This window comes from Drosophila grimshawi, unplaced genomic scaffold, assembly GCF_018153295.1.
Source record: "Drosophila grimshawi isolate 15287-2541.00 unplaced genomic scaffold, ASM1815329v1 contig_311, whole genome shotgun sequence".
Taxonomy (NCBI): Eukaryota; Metazoa; Arthropoda; class Insecta; order Diptera; family Drosophilidae; genus Drosophila; species Drosophila grimshawi.
Genome location: NW_025063098.1, coordinates 16820917 through 16838273, shown reverse-complemented (window position 1 = coordinate 16838273; position 17357 = coordinate 16820917). Strand labels below are relative to the sequence as shown.

Sequence of the window (17357 nt, the reverse complement as noted above, 5' to 3'; positions counted from 1 at the left end):
GAAGTCGTTTGCTAATTGGACCTTTTGAGTCTTACGTGGCTTTAATTAATTTATTAATTTACTAACTAAGGAGCTGGCTCTCTCTTCGAATCAATAATAACACACAAAAAAACTTCAGTTTCAAAATTGGCAAAATAACAAAATACACACAAATAGATTGTATGTGCGAAAAATAAAAAAGAAGAAAATTGGAGAACCTTAAACAAAATCAATAATTGGCAACGTTTCTGTGTGTGAGTGTCTCTCTCTCTCTCTCTGTGTTGTGTGTGTGTTTGTGTCACGCTGGACAATTGGAGCAAATGCGAATAAGAAACAAAGACGAAGAAGAAGCACGCGAATATTAACTGCTACAAAACATGCAGCAACAACAACAAATGCCAAACAGCGGTAGTCATACGCCCGTTCTGACGCCGTCCGCTGCCAGCGTCGGCAGCAGCAGCTGCAGCACACCCATACGCATTGGTAGCGAACGAAAGCTCGCCGGCAGCGGCGGCGGCGGAGATTCACTGTTGCCGCCACCGTCAAACACCATTTCCGTTTCCTCTTGTTCGCACTCGATGCCAGGCACGCCGCAGTCAAGCAGCGTCCCAACAGCGACGGGCAGCACGCTGCAGCTGCAGGCGACGACGTCATCGTCCGCTGCTCTGACTATGGCCGCCTCGAATCAGTCGCTTGGCGTCGGCGCCAGCAGCAGCATTAGCGGCATCAATATTACGCCGCCAAACAGCGCCGGACTGCGACAGCAGCCGTCAGGTGAGTCAAACTGGATTTCGATTATTGCCCAAATTTGCTTTTCAATGTCATTGTTTTGTTTATTTCTTTTTTTATTGTTGTATTTTCTACTCTCTACCGCAAAAAAAAAGAAGAGCAGCTCACAATTTCTCTGTGCTCGCTCTTATTTATCGCTTCGTGATTATTCATTTCCTTTCCGATCCACAACCCAAATACATGCTGACATTTGTATATATGTATGTATGTATATATATGTGTGTTATTTGCGTACATGTTAATCTGTGTTTTGTTCCGATTGTATCATTCATAAAATGTTAATGGGGCATATTTAGAATTGTGAAAGTCAAGAACAATTGACCGAGTACAAAAAAAAAAAACAAATGTATATAAAAAATAGAAAATATAAATATAAAAATAATATTAAATATAAATAGATTTATATATAGAACTATTATAAATATTAATTTTTCAATTTAATTTTTGGTTATACACCAACGTAGTTCCTCAGTTGTCATTAGCCAATTTAATTTATTTAATTATAGTGCACATAGCACCATTTTTGTCTCCAAATTCAAAACAAATGTAAACTACTGGACACAGGGTATTAGCTTGCGAATATCGCACACTTTGCCTGTTCTGTTTTGATTTCGTTGCTTCTTCTCGCATTTCAATGACAGGCCGCGACTATCATCGCATCGCATCTAACACATTGTCTGTTGCTTTGTTCCGTATTTCCGCTCTGTCACTCATCTATCCGGTGTGGATCGTTGACGGAGAGGGGGGACTCATCGCTTGTGTGTGTGTGGGGCGCTAATTGTTGATTGAGTTCAGCGCCTTCCTACGCTTTGCGGTGACCATCACACTACTAAGCATCAACCGCAAAACTTGAATCGAATGCAAGGCGCCGTTAGACCACTTTTTGTCCTATTTCCATTTCGCTCTTTCCATTATAACTAATGCATGAGTATGAGTATCTGTAAGTGTGTCGCCATAGTTTCTTATTGATTAGCATATGTGCATATGTATGTATGTTTATATGTGAGTATTTATGTATTTAGACCTCTTGCCATTTCTCACTTCTCTCGAAATTCGTCGTCGTAGTTCATTGGAAGCAATAAATGTCAAAAGAAAATTTGCGCATTGTCGACGCATATAAATGCAGAGCTTTTATTTGAATTGATTTATTACAAGATAAGTGGGAAGGTATGCCAATTATATGCAGAGACTTACAAAGAGCTTACATCATTATTATTTTTGTACTATATTTAATGAGCAGTTTTTTGTGTAACGAGCTTTAAGCATATATTTAAAATTCGATAGATCATTTGCATAGATTGAAAATATTCTGATGTATGCAAAGACTGTAGACAAATCGAAGAAGTCTAGTTAAGTTGAATTGACCTTAATTCGCCAATTAAGAATACACACTAAACAAAAATAGAAGAAATTTAAATAAATACCAAAATACTTAATTGTTTGCATATTCCCCAGTTGAAGTTCCCCAGTATTATAATGATTTATTTTTTTGCACAACTGCCACAAGGGTATTTTTAAGTTTCGCTTTAGCTTTTGTTGCTTGCAATTGTTCGTTGAGTGCTTTATTGTATTTAATTGTCATCAAATTTGTAGCAGACGTTTTTTTTATTTTTATTTTTTATTGTTAGTTACTTATACTTGTGCAAATATAATGGGCATTGTGCACACACACGCACACACACACACACACATACATACACACAGTCGCAATTAGCTGACACGCGCAAAGCTTTTTGGCACTTTTCATTGGCCTCCAGCGTCAACACAGGCGGGGTGAAGGGTGGGGGTTAGGGGTGATGGCGGGTGAAGAGGGTGCCAAGGGCCGTGAACGTTGAGAAGTGCAGCAGTTGGCACAGTTTAAGTTTAAGCGGGCAAAAGAAAACGAGCGCAAAAAAATACAAAAAGGAAAATAAAAATAAAAATCGATGCGTGGCTGGTTTCGTTTTGTGATGTGTCCATTTTCTTGGCGTTTATTTCACTCTACATGCATATACATTTCTGATGGGTGGGGAGGGGGCTATGCAGAGAGAGAAAAAATCAAGTATGATATAATAATATATCGTATTTTCATAACCTGAACACAAGATTTAAGCAGCGCTAATTTAAATTAAGTAATGAATAAAAACAGCTTTACAACTTCCCGTATAAAAAGGCAAAAAAATAAGCTTATATATTTTAAGTAACTCACTTTCAGTTAGTCGAATTAATTACTCGCTTTAAGACTGTCCATAATTTTTCTAAGATGCCATGTACGCATTTCAGTTGCGTATACGCAATTAGGTACAGCAGTTTTCTTTCTGTGTTTGACTGGACGGTTCTATCATGCGGCATGCGGCATGCGGCATGCTGTATATTCTATTTTTGATTCGTGCCCAAAAGGTCACAAGTTAGTGGTGCACTATGAACTTTGGCTTTAGCTTTAGACACCCAACAACATCTAACCTCCCCAGAACCCTCTCATCCCATCCCATCTAGACTTAATCCGCTGATGGAATTCATTTGAACATTTGCATAACGAACGTTTTTTGATCGGCAGCCCTATCAGGCAATTGCATAATTTAGTCATATATATATGTATATATATATATAGAGAGAGAGATGCCGCTGTGTGTGTGTTCTCTGGGCTCGTTGAATATTTTATAGCATGCTTTTGGGCAACTTACCGAGCAATAAATTAGAGAGCCATGCGAGCAACTCTTGATGCACATATGCATATTGATTGCCAGCTTCACCTGACGGCAAACGTTCGCATATCTAATGAGTTGACTAGCCAACCATCTACTTTCCCCTTCTACTACCCCCGTCCCCACCATGTGAAACCACCCCCATCACTCCTACCAATTGTTGCTGCTCCACTTTTAACATGCGGCATTTCACATTGACCAGCAAACTAAATAAACATTATATGTAATTGGATTACATAAGACCTTATGTGTGTATGTGTGTGTGTGTGTGTGTGTGTGTGTATGTATATATGTAAAGAGTGTGTAGGGTGGGTGGTATCATATGTATTGGCTTATGGCATCATGACGTCACTTGTGCACCACGATTACAAGTTGAAGTTGAAGACAGACGACAGTGATAGACGAGGAAATATCCTGTATCCAATAAATATATATGTATATGCGTATTTTTGCTTGTATTGATTTATGTATGTATGTAAATACAAATTGATACGCTGCTTCTTATGCTTGATTCAGACATCTAGCGAAATGTATATGATTCTTACCAAAAATGTATAAGGCTACGTTTATCATCTTGATTGATTCGAGTTGGCCAAGAGAATAGAAATCGAAGCAATAAAAAAAGCGATGTGGAAAGCGTCGTAGTGACATGCAAAGTAAAAGTGCAGCTGATGCATTTCCATACTAAGTGCAATGAATTTAAGTGAATGATTAATTGAATTATGATAGATTTCGTTGTGAATATTCCATTCCACTCAAATAACAATAAATAGAATTGTGGAACGAAATTGCTGTGAAACAAGTTAAACTGTATTTACGTATACCTAATTGAGTTCGTTAGGTATACTTCGCCAGTTGCTCACATTTTTAATGGGTATTAGAAATAGTCCCGCTGGTATAAAGTATCCAAGCGCATTACAATGTTGATGTCATTCTTCAATTAACACCCAAATGAGCGACCCTTGATCCAATTTCCAATATTATCGCCATCGAAATGTGCTCATCAAAGTCAATGGACTTTGGGCAAATTATCCCGCGTTCAGCTTTGAACTTTTCAGTGGACATCGGGCTTTGGCTCTGCTTGGCAATTGCGTAATTGATGCAGCATGTTTAAAAACCAATCAAAGCGACATCTTTACTATCTATCTGTCACCTTATTGCCTCCTTGCCTGGTTCAAGATTGAGATTAAGTTGGCGCCCTTGTCAAAGCTTGTTTATTATGCACTTCGTGTCGTGCTCTGCTCTATTCTGTGCTCAATATCCGATGGCAGCTAATTGATAGCAGGCACTTAATTAATTTACAACGCTCTGTTAATCGACACGCTCCACAATGCAAAAAAAAAGAAAGAAAGAAGAACGGATGATGCCCCACAGCTTGTGTCAATTACTGAGATACATTTAGCTGGGCTTGCAAATAAAATTGTTATAGTTAAGTGTTGAAGCAATTTTCGTTCAGTTCGATTAGATAATTAACTTGTATCATAAATGTCTCGATTGCTGATTAGTTGGGGAACTTTTTCGATTATATAATGTCGATAGCACAGTAATCTTACAGTAAGTACTAAATATGTTTCTAGCAATAATAAAATGTGTATTTTCATTTGTTTGTTGTTTTTTTTTACTTGAAACCCACATAAAATTCGTTTCACTTTGAACTTGCTAAACGAATAATAAAATTACTAGTAAATTAATTTTCATAATATTACTAAGAATTGATACGAGAACTAATTATTACCCTTTTTAATCTATAAATAAATATAAAATGAAATTAACAATTTGGAACTAAAAGAGAATGTGAATGTCTTAAGATCAGAAACCAATTTCTTTTTATTTGCTTCAGCGTTTAGCGCTATCTATTGTTAATAAATCTTCTACAATCCCAATTTGCAAAATATCAAATCTTTACTTTTATTCTTAATATTTTTCTTTTCGTTTTCGATTCGTGTAAATGTTGTAAATGTTTGTCTTTTTTGAATACGTGTGTGTGTAGTGAACGTGTACTACTAGAGAACTACAACAATTTTAATAAAATTAAATGATATATGATATAGTTATATATATTGCTCGCTTTCTCTTTCTCTCTCTCTCTTTTAACGTATCTCATTCTATGTATGCATTGTACTGCAGTATTCGATTTCAAATTCAAGCGTCGACCCTCGCAAAAAGTGCTCTTAACCAAACTGCCCTCCACGGACAGTTTGAGCAACAGCCCAGCGCCATCATCGCCAGGTGAAGTTTTTCCAACAAATTTTTGCACAGTTCACTGTAAAAAAAAATTACAAAAAAAAATATAAAATAATAATAATAACGATTTATCACTGAAATTTGCAATGATTAGTTAACAAAGAGTTTTCACCGATCATTCCAACACATCACACAACAGTTCAGTTATCATTCCATTGAACATTTCACTGAAAATTCCACAAATATTTCCACATATATTTGAATCACACACGTCATTTCATTGATGATTCCATTTATATACACTAACATTTCTATTACACTCGTAATATCAAATGATCTTTACTGATCATATCAAAACTTCACTGATCATTTCACAAAAAATTCCACACACTTTACATTTCATTGGCAGTTCCAATGATTATTTCAACAATAATACACCTGTAACTTCAGGTGATTATTTGCAATATCATTTCACTATCATTTTCAGCTATGGTTCCAGCTGATTTTTCGCAAATCATTCCGCTGCCCATTCCTATTGACTATTCATAAATTAATGGGGCACGTTGGCATTCGGTTGGTATTCAGCATTTACGACTTTTCACACTCAATCTCAATTCCAAAGTCCTTAAACGCATTCATTTAGCTTTTGGTTTCTCTCATGATGATCGCAAAGTCCGTTTTGGCTAACAATCGCAATTTGTATGCATTACTCGACTACAAATCCATATACATATATATATACATATACATATATATTTATATATATATATATATACGGTCACACTTAGCCATGACCGTAGTGTAGTCAGCCAAGCGTTGCCATATCTGTGACGCACTTGACAATGCCATTTGTATGATTTTGCTTTCGTTCTCATCCATTGTTGCATTATTATGAAGAGCTTGATTTTTTATTATTTACTTTTTTTTGTGTTGTTATTTTGCTTTATTGTTAATGTACGCGTATTGTATAATCCAGCGACATTATGACTTGGAATTGAAGGTAGCACTCACCACACGCCTCCTCCCTTGGCTGGATAAAAGATGTCTAAAAATCCGTCAACCAAATCTAATCGTCGCCTTTTTATTATTAGTTATATTTTTAGTTGTCGTAGAACTTGAACATTTTCGCACTCTTGATAAGCCGCCCCTTAATGGAAGTGGCTGCGGTCTGACCGCCCGTACCGCCCGTCCCGCCCCCATAACAGAACCTTAACATACAAATTTTTCAGTTTGCGGTTTGATAAAAACGCGCTTCAAATTATTTGTTTTTTTTTTACTGCCCGTGTGAATCATCAGTAGAATCGTCAAGTCGACTGTTTGTTCGACGACCTGTCAGCAGATATCTGATTCTGACTAATAACAACACACAACTGCAGACATTAACATTTTATCTGCAGAAAACGAAAAAAAATACAGATATCATATTGAAATGTTGTCGATATTGTGGCACATCTGGCAGCAGCGGCGAAAACTTTATGCATTTATTTATTATTCCCATTATTTACCTTACCATGTGCCCCATTGGCTAAATTGCGATATGCGAAAGCGTTTAACAGTTCAGAAAGATTGTGTGTCGTAATTAACACGTGCTGCTAACGATAAAAAGTCTCAAATGATTGGGTATAGCTGACTAAAGATCTTTATATTTATTTTTTGATGCAGTTATAGAGATGGTAAAGTTATATACATATAATAATTAATGATATAATGTTGGATAATGTGTAATGTAGCTAAAAGTTTGACTTTTTACACTCTTAATCATTTAAGTATTAATCTCAATTTTTACTTAAAGAAATATTCGATCTTTTAAGTACTTTTGATAATTATATTGACTACATTATATCCCAAATAATATTTTAGTGGAGTAGAAGAGTATTACAAGTATTTTCTTTTAACATATGCATAATGTCTGTAAGAGTATTTGATCTACAGTAATAGAAACTAGCATTATTATATTCCATTCCCATTACACTGTTTGTTCCCCTATTATTTTTCGTTTAGAAGGATCGTGGAATCTGGCACATATATCTTAAATTCTATACTTAATATTGATCTGTCTAAACTTAAATCAATAGTATAAATAATAAAGCTTTTGAATTAGTCATTTGCCTCGGGATCACTTTTCATGTCACACACACACACACGTGTTTAGTTAATAGTTAGGCCCGCTAATAACCTCATCGATAAGGCACCAAGTGTTGGAGAGAGACAGAGGAAGAGAGTACGGTCAGGAGTGTGTGTTGGACAGAGATGGATGACTGAAAAAAAGCTGCGAAGCCGACTGCGGACTGTTATCATATCTGCGGGCCTGTTAAAAACCACAGATATACGAATACACTCGGAGAAAAAATACAGCATTTTAAAGAGACAAATATAGTATTTAACAGGCAGAAGAAAATATGTTCGAACCCATAAAGTATAAAGTATATTTAGTAAATCTCCGTCTGTCTGTTGTAAAAATATAGCGTTTTTGATGTATAAAATACACAGACATATTATTAATAAATTGCAATTAAATGCAATAATTAAAATCATTAAAAAGAATTAAACGAGCCAACTATGTATTTATAGTTGGGTTCAGGGTATCTCCTAGACGAGCTCTCTCGACTAGAACATTCTAATTTTTTTATTTTTGTATATTAAATTAAAAAAAGGATTACAGAAATATCTGTAATGACTACTTGATTGAAGATACTTAAGCACTTAAACTAGTTTTGCACAATTTAAGTACAGAAATTATTATTTTGTATTTGATTTAATAATTAATTTTTGGTCTTATATGAAAATCAATTCTGTTCGGCTTATACTAGAGCATTGTTTTTTCTCTGAGTGTAGGGCATGCATGTTCTTAAATAGCGCTCCTCAAATGTAATATTTTGCATCTGTTTTGTTGCACTTCAAAGAAACGTGCGATTCATTGTGATTCTAAATTTTACAATGTTGCTCAAAAATGGGTTTTGATTTGAATTTAATTTTGTAATATTTTTTTTTTGTTTTTGTTTTTTGGCAAACGAGCAAGAACAAGCGCAACTATGTACATATGTACATATCTAACGGCTCATTATTATTATATGCGGGGCGGGCAGCGACGCTCGCGTCATCGCCGCTGGGCCCAGCAGCAGCGGCAGCTGCTCGCCGTCGTCGTCGTCGCTGCTGCTGCTGCTGCTGCTGCTGCTGCTGCTTGCCTGCTGTACAACGTTCAATTCAGTTTGTCGTTGCTGCTCCGGCTCCGTAGTTAGTTGCGTTTGTTTCTCGTGCGCCACACGCCAAAATACGAGCAGAGATACACAGTTACAGCTACATATACCTACACGTACATACATAAATACATATCATATGTACATACATACATACATACATACATACATACATACATACAAACTTACATATATCTCTCAATCAATCGCGAGTCGGATCGGGCATCCCAGCAGAGCACACATTTCGCATTTCGCTCCTCTGACGGATACGTGTTCATTTAAATACATTTTTTTTTGTGTGTTGCTTTCGGTTTGCCGCATAACGCATACGGCATGTAGTACGCATATAATAAGTGAACAAGGCATAATATGCAAAGACAACAATTAACGCACATTCTTCAGCTGTGAGCTCAGCGCGGAGGATCCGAGTGCTGTTGTCATGAATCTACTGCAAAGCAAGTGATGCCTCCCCTCTCCCTTCATTAATATATATATATATATATATCTCAAATAATGTTTAATTTGCAAGTGCGAACTGAGCTAAGATCTCTCAAAGAGACACCGAGAGAGAGAGAGAGAGAGAGAGAGATGGAGAGCGAATCTCTATCTGTTTTCAGTTTATTTATTTAAATAAGCCAGACACTTGATAAATAATTAAAATGTTTTGCTCATTTTGGGCACGCGGAAAGTAAATAAATAAAAATAATTACAATGTGCAAAATGTTTAATGATGCCAGACTTTGAGCAAGAGAAATAACCCAGAATCTCACACTTGGCCCAATTATGAAGTGAATTAAGTTTATCTATTTTTATTAGCAAAGAGACACTACATCAACATGTAAATTGTTTTGCTTATTTTTGGCGCGCATCAAAAAAAATAAAAATAAATAATAATAATAAAGTGCAAGTGTGCACTGGGCGCACGCGGAGAGTGAGAGAAATATCCCCGAGAGAAATCTCAGGGCATATTCTCGCCAGCTTAAATACTTATTTACATATATGTTTGTGTTTTGTTGTTTTTGTTGCCTTCTTGTTTTGTTTGTATTGCGAAATACATAAAAACATATTCGTAAAATAAATAAAAGCGACTACCTTGAAGCCCAAGTTGATTTGCTTTTGCGGCTAAATATATATAAACATGCACACTTATGTATATATATATATATTTGTGTGTGTGTACGTGTGTGTGTGTGTGTGTCTGTGTGTGTGTGTGTGTGCATACATAATATACAAATTAGGCGGGTGGAAATGTTTTTGAAAATGCCTTTAGATCTTTAGCCGAGAGACTAATTCAATTTTTTGGGGCTAATCAAAAAACGATGCGGAAGAAAAGTCAACGCCGCATTTTTTCTAAATAAAAATACATTTATCTTTTTTGCAGGAATCGCCAATTGGGCCTCAGATAATCGCGATGGCAATCTGGCAGATAAGGCAAGTCAAAATAAATAAAAATAACTATAAATATATATACACCTTTTACATTATACATGTTTTTCTTTATGATTTTGAAAAACAGAAACAACATATGAAAAACTCAATCAAATTAATGTAACTGAAACTGGGTCAAGATTTGGGTTTGTTTGTGCTTGTGTCTGTTTTTGTCCACATGTGATTGTCAAAGCGATAAGAAATGAAAGATAAGGGCATTGAATGTTGAACTTCGTCTAATGCACTTATAATCGGTGTGGGTGTAAAAGTTTCGGGCGGCAAAATATAGATACATATATAAATGTAGATATATATATATATATTATTTATATAAATATATATATATATGAATAACGTGCCAACTTATGGCGAAACGAAGCAACAAAAAAAATAATATTTGTAAGACTTCGCCGCCTATCCTGTAAGCCAAGGACAATAAGTCTGTGGTGTAATAGGAGCTTAGGATAGGATGTGTGTGCAGCGGAGCCTTTTTAATAATTGGACTCACATTTCAAGAAGATTATATCAGTATGTCTCTTATATAACAGTATTTTTACACTTTGCGGAGGCGTGATTGAAAAAAAGAAAAAAAAAAAACTTAAAAGCATTTTTTTTTTTTTTTTTTACTCTGATAAGAAGTGTGTGGAAAAGTTTTTCTTTTTTTTTTTTTTGTGATGAGCGCAAAAAGTAGACATGTTAAAAAATTATTTGGACCTGACTTTAAATAATATTCTCAAAATATTTACTATTTGTATCATAATTATTATTATCTATGTTTAAACATTGAGAATTTGATTTTTGGGAATTGCTTTGATAATTTGGGAATACAGTTCTAATCTCGTGAGTCTGATAAGAATAACTTGGTAAAAAAAAGATTAAAACTTAATATACTTATGTCTGAACATATATCATAACGTTTGTTTCCTTTTGCTTACAATTCTGGGCTTAAAACTTGGTATTTTTAGTAACAATTTAAATATATTGATTGACTCCGATTCTGATTGTAAATAAAATGAAAAACACCAACAAAAAATGTTCATAAAATCTCTTTTCGTTTGAAAATACATTAAAAGTTTGTGTGAAGTGCTGATAATAAATGAATTAGTACAAAACGAGAATTGCATTTGCTGCTATTTAAACAAAATAATAAATTAGATCAGCTACACAAATCTTGTTTTTAATAACAATGAACTTGAAACTAAAAATTGTACAAACTCGTTTTAAACAAATTACAATCACAATTTTTTTCCGGTTTCATGGCGATGATTTTACAAGCAAATTAGTTGTAGCAATTTTATGGCCTATGGGCAAGTTGCCAGTTAAACTTTCATTGGTTAGATGAAAAAACAATTTTTGTCCGGCATACACAAATCAATTCGAAAATATTTGTAAAGTATTTTCAACCAGCTCACTGAGATGTTTGGAAACAATGTTTAGTTTAGTATACATTGGGTGTTAACTAGATATTATTAAAGGATAGGCAGGAACGTATTTATATTTTTATTTATTTTTTTTATAAATATATTATTTTTTTTTTTGAGTGTAAAATATTATTACCAAATAAGAGGCGCTAATTAGATTAGCAACAGGTAGCAGCTATAATTTTTGGCTCAGATGTTTAGAGGCAGTTTGTGACTTGGTCTGAACACAACGCACAACTAGAATAGTTCAAATTACATTTAGTGCAAGTAAATGTTATTTAAATATTTCAATATATTCGGAAGTTGTAGAAAGGTGCAGAAAATAGAGACTGAATTCAATTTGTGACTAACTAATTAAAGTGTTTATTTGTTGCACAGTCTGCTGCCGATGCTGCCAAGCTCAATCGCAAGGAGTCGTATAAGGCGCAGCGGAAGAACTACAGGCGGGAGAAGAAGCGCGTGGCCAGCGAGCTGATGAACTCCCTCCAGGATCCAGCTGTCATTGTCCTAGCTGATTGGCTAAAGGTAAGTCTCACCTCCTAATTCTCAGTTGAGTTAAGTTCTTTTGTATTATTTTTAAATAATCTTCTCTCCATATCTATGTCAGGTACGCGGCACACTCAAATCGTGGACAAAGCTGTGGTGCGTTTTGAAGCCAGGCTTGCTGCTCATCTACAAGAGCCAGAAGACGAAAAGCAGCCATTGGGTGGGCACTGTCATGTTGACCTCCTGTCAGGTCATCGAGCGGCCCAGCAAGAAGGATGGCTTCTGTTTTAAGCTCTTTCATCCGCTGGAGCAGTCCATTTGGGCACCTCGAGGACCCGATAAGGAGACCATTGGTAAATTGAATTGAGAGCAGGCAAATGATTGTGTCCATTGCCTAATCTTACCGCTACTCCTTGCAGGCGCTGTTGTGCAACCGCTGCCCACAGCTTATCTGATATTTCGTGCGCCCAGCCAGGCGGCTGGCAAATGCTGGATGGATGCACTGGAGCTGTCGCTGCGCTGCTCGGCGCTTCTATTGCGCTCCAATAGCAGCACAACGCCATCCAATGCCTACACCGGCGAACCGCTGCCCGTCTCCAATGAAACGCAGTGGTCGGAGGCGGACTACGAGAAGCACTTTAACGATCACGGTAAGTGGATGCAACAGTGGCTAGCGCCGCCGACACCAACTGAATGCTCAAGCCAGCAGCCTTCGCGTGCCACAACGCCGTTGCTGCTGCAACAGATCTACAGCAGCGCGTTGAGCAACTGGGATCGCAACAAGAGATTCCCAACATTCGGGCAACGCTCGCAGCCGATGCGACACGGCAGCGATGCCTCGAGCATTGATTTTACGCCCAATCAGCGTTTGCGCCGGCGGCATCTGAGTCCCGTCAGCAAATCCCTATCACTGGGTGAGGGTGCCTTCTGTCCAAGCAGCAGCACCAGCGACAATGATGACGATGACTTCGTCAGCAGCAATCTTGGCATCCCAGCACCAACCGGTTCCAGGCCAGTGAGCGCACCACCCGACTGCCTGCTGCGTCCGCATTTCCAAATCAATGTTCAGGGTGAAGGTCCCCAACTATATATGTGTATAGTTGATGCTAGATAGTTGTATTTTTGACAGTAATTCGCCTTCTTTTTTAAGTTTGCAATCATCTTTCGTTATATCATGACAACATCGGTATTCCGGATCGACAATAAGGAAATCGTTAATATATATACGACAACTTATCTTCCAATCCAGTCTTTAGTTTCGTTGTCTCTCTGATCGAACAGATGGTGTTAAACTCGAGCGATGATTCGAATGTTTAATATGTATATAAATCTTATAAAGATTATACCCTATTGCATACTTTTGCACAATTTCAGTTTATCCTCTTTTCCCCAATTTGAAATGGGTTGAAGGTAGATAAAATTGTATTAAGACTTTTCACAGTCAAAAACCTTGTCAGAACTGAATCGATGTTCGCAAGGAATACTTTTTTGCTCATGGTTTCATCTGTAGAATAATGCTAGCTTTAAATTTGGAAATACGATTTTCGCTTGAAATTCTTGTCAAATTGTGCACCAAACAAAAATTGAAAGACAAATCTGACCCAGGCAAGACCGCTTAAGTGCAACCAGAGTATATTTATAGTGTTGTTGTTATTGCTAAGCAGTTGAGAGAAAAGTTCGTTTTAGAAGCAGTCTCGGCGTTGTTTGTTCAAAATTCATGTAATTGTATTGTGAAGTTTTGAGGCTAGCTATACAGAACTCCATTTGCCATTCATCCAACCACTTGCCACTCATCGCAGGCACATTAATTAGTCTATGGAGCGTTGTTAAGGCGATTAGCAACATTTTGCGCATTTTTAGTTGCAACAAAGTAGTTGAGCTTTTCATTTTGAACTGGTTACAGATCTGGACGCTGATAGCCAGAATGAGGCAGCCAATGCGGCAATGTCTGGTCTGGAGTCTGACTCGGAATCAGAGCCGGCACAGGAAGATGATGTTGTTGACCAGCCACCATGCGAGGAGACCACCTATGTGCCATTTCAGGAAGAGGAGTTTGGTGCGGTAAGTAAAGAACCAATTAAATATATATACATATATAGATTTACCTGCATCATCCTTGAACTAATAGTTGTAATTGTGTTTTTGGGTGCACAGCAAGGGGAGCAGGTGGAGGAACTAGCCGAAGAGAATAAGAGTCTCATCTGGTGTATTGTGAAACAGGTGCGACCCGGCATGGATCTGAGCAAGGTAGTCCTGCCAACCTTCATATTGGAGCCACGCTCATTTCTCGACAAGCTCTCTGACTCGTACTACCATGCAGATTTGTTGTCCAGGTAGGTGTTGTGCTGATGTCTATAAACATATAAACTATACATGATTCTTGATCAGATCGACAAACTATCGTTCGAACATTACCACATTTCTTCAGCAGTCGTTTAAGAAAAACCTATCAATATCGGTATTTTTAATTCATCATATAAAACTCCAAGAATAAATCGATCGAGAATAATGTCTGTGATGATTTTATGATACTAGCATTTTGGCTACATATCAATATCAATCTTAAATTAAACGATTCCTTAGTTATCTATATATAATCAATCTTATTTTGTGATCTATATTGGTCGAAAATGTACTTTTATCTATAACTAGATCATTTATTTTTACTCATTTTACTTTGACAGAGCTGTGCATGAGGATGATGCGTTTACTCGGATGAAGATGATTGTGCAATGGTATCTGTCCGGGTTCTATAAGAAACCCAAGGGCCTCAAGAAGCCATATAATCCGATATTGGGCGAAACGTTTCGCTGCTATTGGGAGCATCCGGGCGGCAGTCGCACCTTTTATATTGCCGAACAGGTATCACATCATCCGCCCGTGTCGGCATTTTATGTGACAAATCGCGAGGATGGCTTCAGCATCACCTGCTCCATCTTGGCGAAATCGAAGTTCTATGGCAATAGCACATCGGCCGTATTGGAGGGAGCGGCAACGATGACGCTACTGCCTCGCGGCGAATGTTATACGGCGAGCACACCCTATGCCCATTGCAAGGGTATACTCATGGGCACGCTGTCCATGGAGCTCGGCGGTAAGATCAACATCGAGTGCGAAAACACCGGTTACAAGACGGAGCTCGAGTTCAAGCTGAAGCCATTCCTCGGTGGCGCCGATGCCACCAATGTTGTTGTTGGCAAAATCAAGCTAGGCAAGGAGACGTTGGCCACCATCAGCGGGCACTGGGACAAGGAGTGCCGCATCAAGGATATGAAAACGGGTGAGGAGACGCTGCTCTTCAAAGCGGACGCCGAAATGCGTTCGAAGCGTCTCACACGCTATCTGGTGCCCATGGAGAAACAGTTGCCCACGGAATCGGAACGGCTCTGGCGTCTCGTCTCTGAGGCCATTGCAAACGAGGATCAAATTGCGGCCACCGCGGAGAAAACTGTACTCGAGGAAAATCAGCGTGCGGCTGCCAAGGATCGTGCGGAAAATGACAAAGTCCATATACCCACACTGTTCGAACAGGATAGCTATGGCCAGTGGATCTATAAGTATGCCGATTTGCGGCCCTGGGATACGCGCAACGATGTGCGTCAATATGAGTGCGACTACAAGGTGCTCACCGAGACCCGGAACAAAACGGTGCCCATTGTTCATGGCGCCGAAATTATTCATCCCCTGCGTGCCGGGCATGAGCCATCCATTAGGAGTCGTACACGTTTAACCGTTGGCAAGGAGTCCAACAAGACGCCCAAGGCTATGAACAAATCTCTGGTGTTGGCACCACGTGACACCAACTCGGATTCCAGTCAATCGCCCCAAGGCGCCGTCAAGCGGGGCACGAATAGCAGTTCTTTCAGGCAGTAAGCGATAAATATATGTATATAAATCTGTATATATACTTGTATGCAATTTGGTTTAATGCATTCTTCTCCGCATCAATTAATTAATGAATAATCATCTTTGAATGCTTGTAGAATCGCCGTGACCTTGGAGCAGTTGAATGCCACACTGGAGAATCATACGAAGCAGCTAAATGACATCTCACGCCGATTGGAACGGATGCAATATGCGCCGCCCTCTCAGCACACGTCGCCATATGATCTGCTTGGAGGCGGCGTCTCCCTTTCCACGGTGTTCAAGTCGATAATCTATGCGCTAATTGGACTCGGCGTCAGCCTCATATTGCGCTGGCTGTTTAAATAGTTTAATTATTTGGTTTTATTTGTATATTATTAAGCAGAATTTTTGAGCATATACATTTAGCTGATATATATATATATACATATACATATACATATACCTATAACTATATATATATATATATATATATATATATACATATGTATATATATGTATCTATATACACACCCAATATTCTATAGCTCTATTTGCCTATTGATTATTTGTATTTTGTACATTCTCTCTGTACCACTCAAAATGCCTTCGCCGCGTCTAGAGTCAATCACGAATTATGATTAAGTTAAGTGTTAGGTACTATGTATGTTGTAGTCCAAGTCGGATATATATATACATGTATAAATATATAGCTGGCGAAAAATGCAAACGTTTGCAAATCTGGCGCCACACATCAGGTACGTCTCTTTAGGTCTTTAGGCGTTTTCTAAAGCATTACGGTTTATATATATATATATATATATATGAATCTAACTAATATTCGCACCAACAATTTCGTAACAATTCCAAGTCGCTGACATCTTAAGCAAAATGTAACCAATTCCCGTTGTTTTTTTTTTTCTGTAAGTTACATAATTATTCTCTTACACAAATATATTCAAAACGAGGCTTTCTGCTAAAAACATAAAGAGAGACACTCACAAATCCATTTAGAATTTAAATGCTAAAGTGTGCTTAAAATAAATTAAGAAACACACCCACCCACCCTCACACACACACACACACACACACACAAAAGAAAAACGAAAACATATACACTCGTCACTTATAGAGCCAACACCAATTGTACAACATGAAATAAAAATCAACCTTTTCAATATTTAACTTACAAAATAAAAATTGAACATATTTCGCCCTATTCATTTCAATGAAAATTGTTTATTCTATGCAAAATTGTAGCGGAGGGTGAGTTACGGCCATTTGATGGGATTTTAATTGAGTGGTCTGAATTATTAACTGTGCCTAATTAGGGGTTGTTCGCCCCG

At 37.6% G+C, this 17357-nt stretch overlaps 1 protein-coding gene across 7 annotated transcripts; it reads left to right on the top strand.

Moving 5' to 3' along the window:
* The first annotated feature begins 231 nt into the window (after positions 1–231).
* On the top strand, positions 232–17191 carry LOC6567620 (oxysterol-binding protein-related protein 8). Of its 7 annotated transcripts, none has more exons than XM_032740301.2 (10): positions 232–753; positions 5580–5681; positions 10215–10264; positions 12061–12207; positions 12290–12521; positions 12588–12818; positions 14072–14229; positions 14323–14501; positions 14853–16037; positions 16152–17191. In XM_032740301.2, the coding sequence occupies exons 1-10, from the start codon at positions 357–359 to the stop codon at positions 16378–16380; spliced, it is 2910 nt and encodes a 969-aa protein (XP_032596192.1). In that variant the 5' UTR covers positions 232–356; the 3' UTR covers positions 16381–17191. The 7 variants fall into 7 exon arrangements, with proteins under 7 accessions (XP_032596192.1, XP_032596190.1, XP_032596194.1 ...); XM_032740299.2 differs by having other exon boundaries at positions 12588–13238; XM_032740303.2 differs by lacking the exon at positions 5580–5681.
* Positions 17192–17357: the final 166 nt, after the last annotated feature.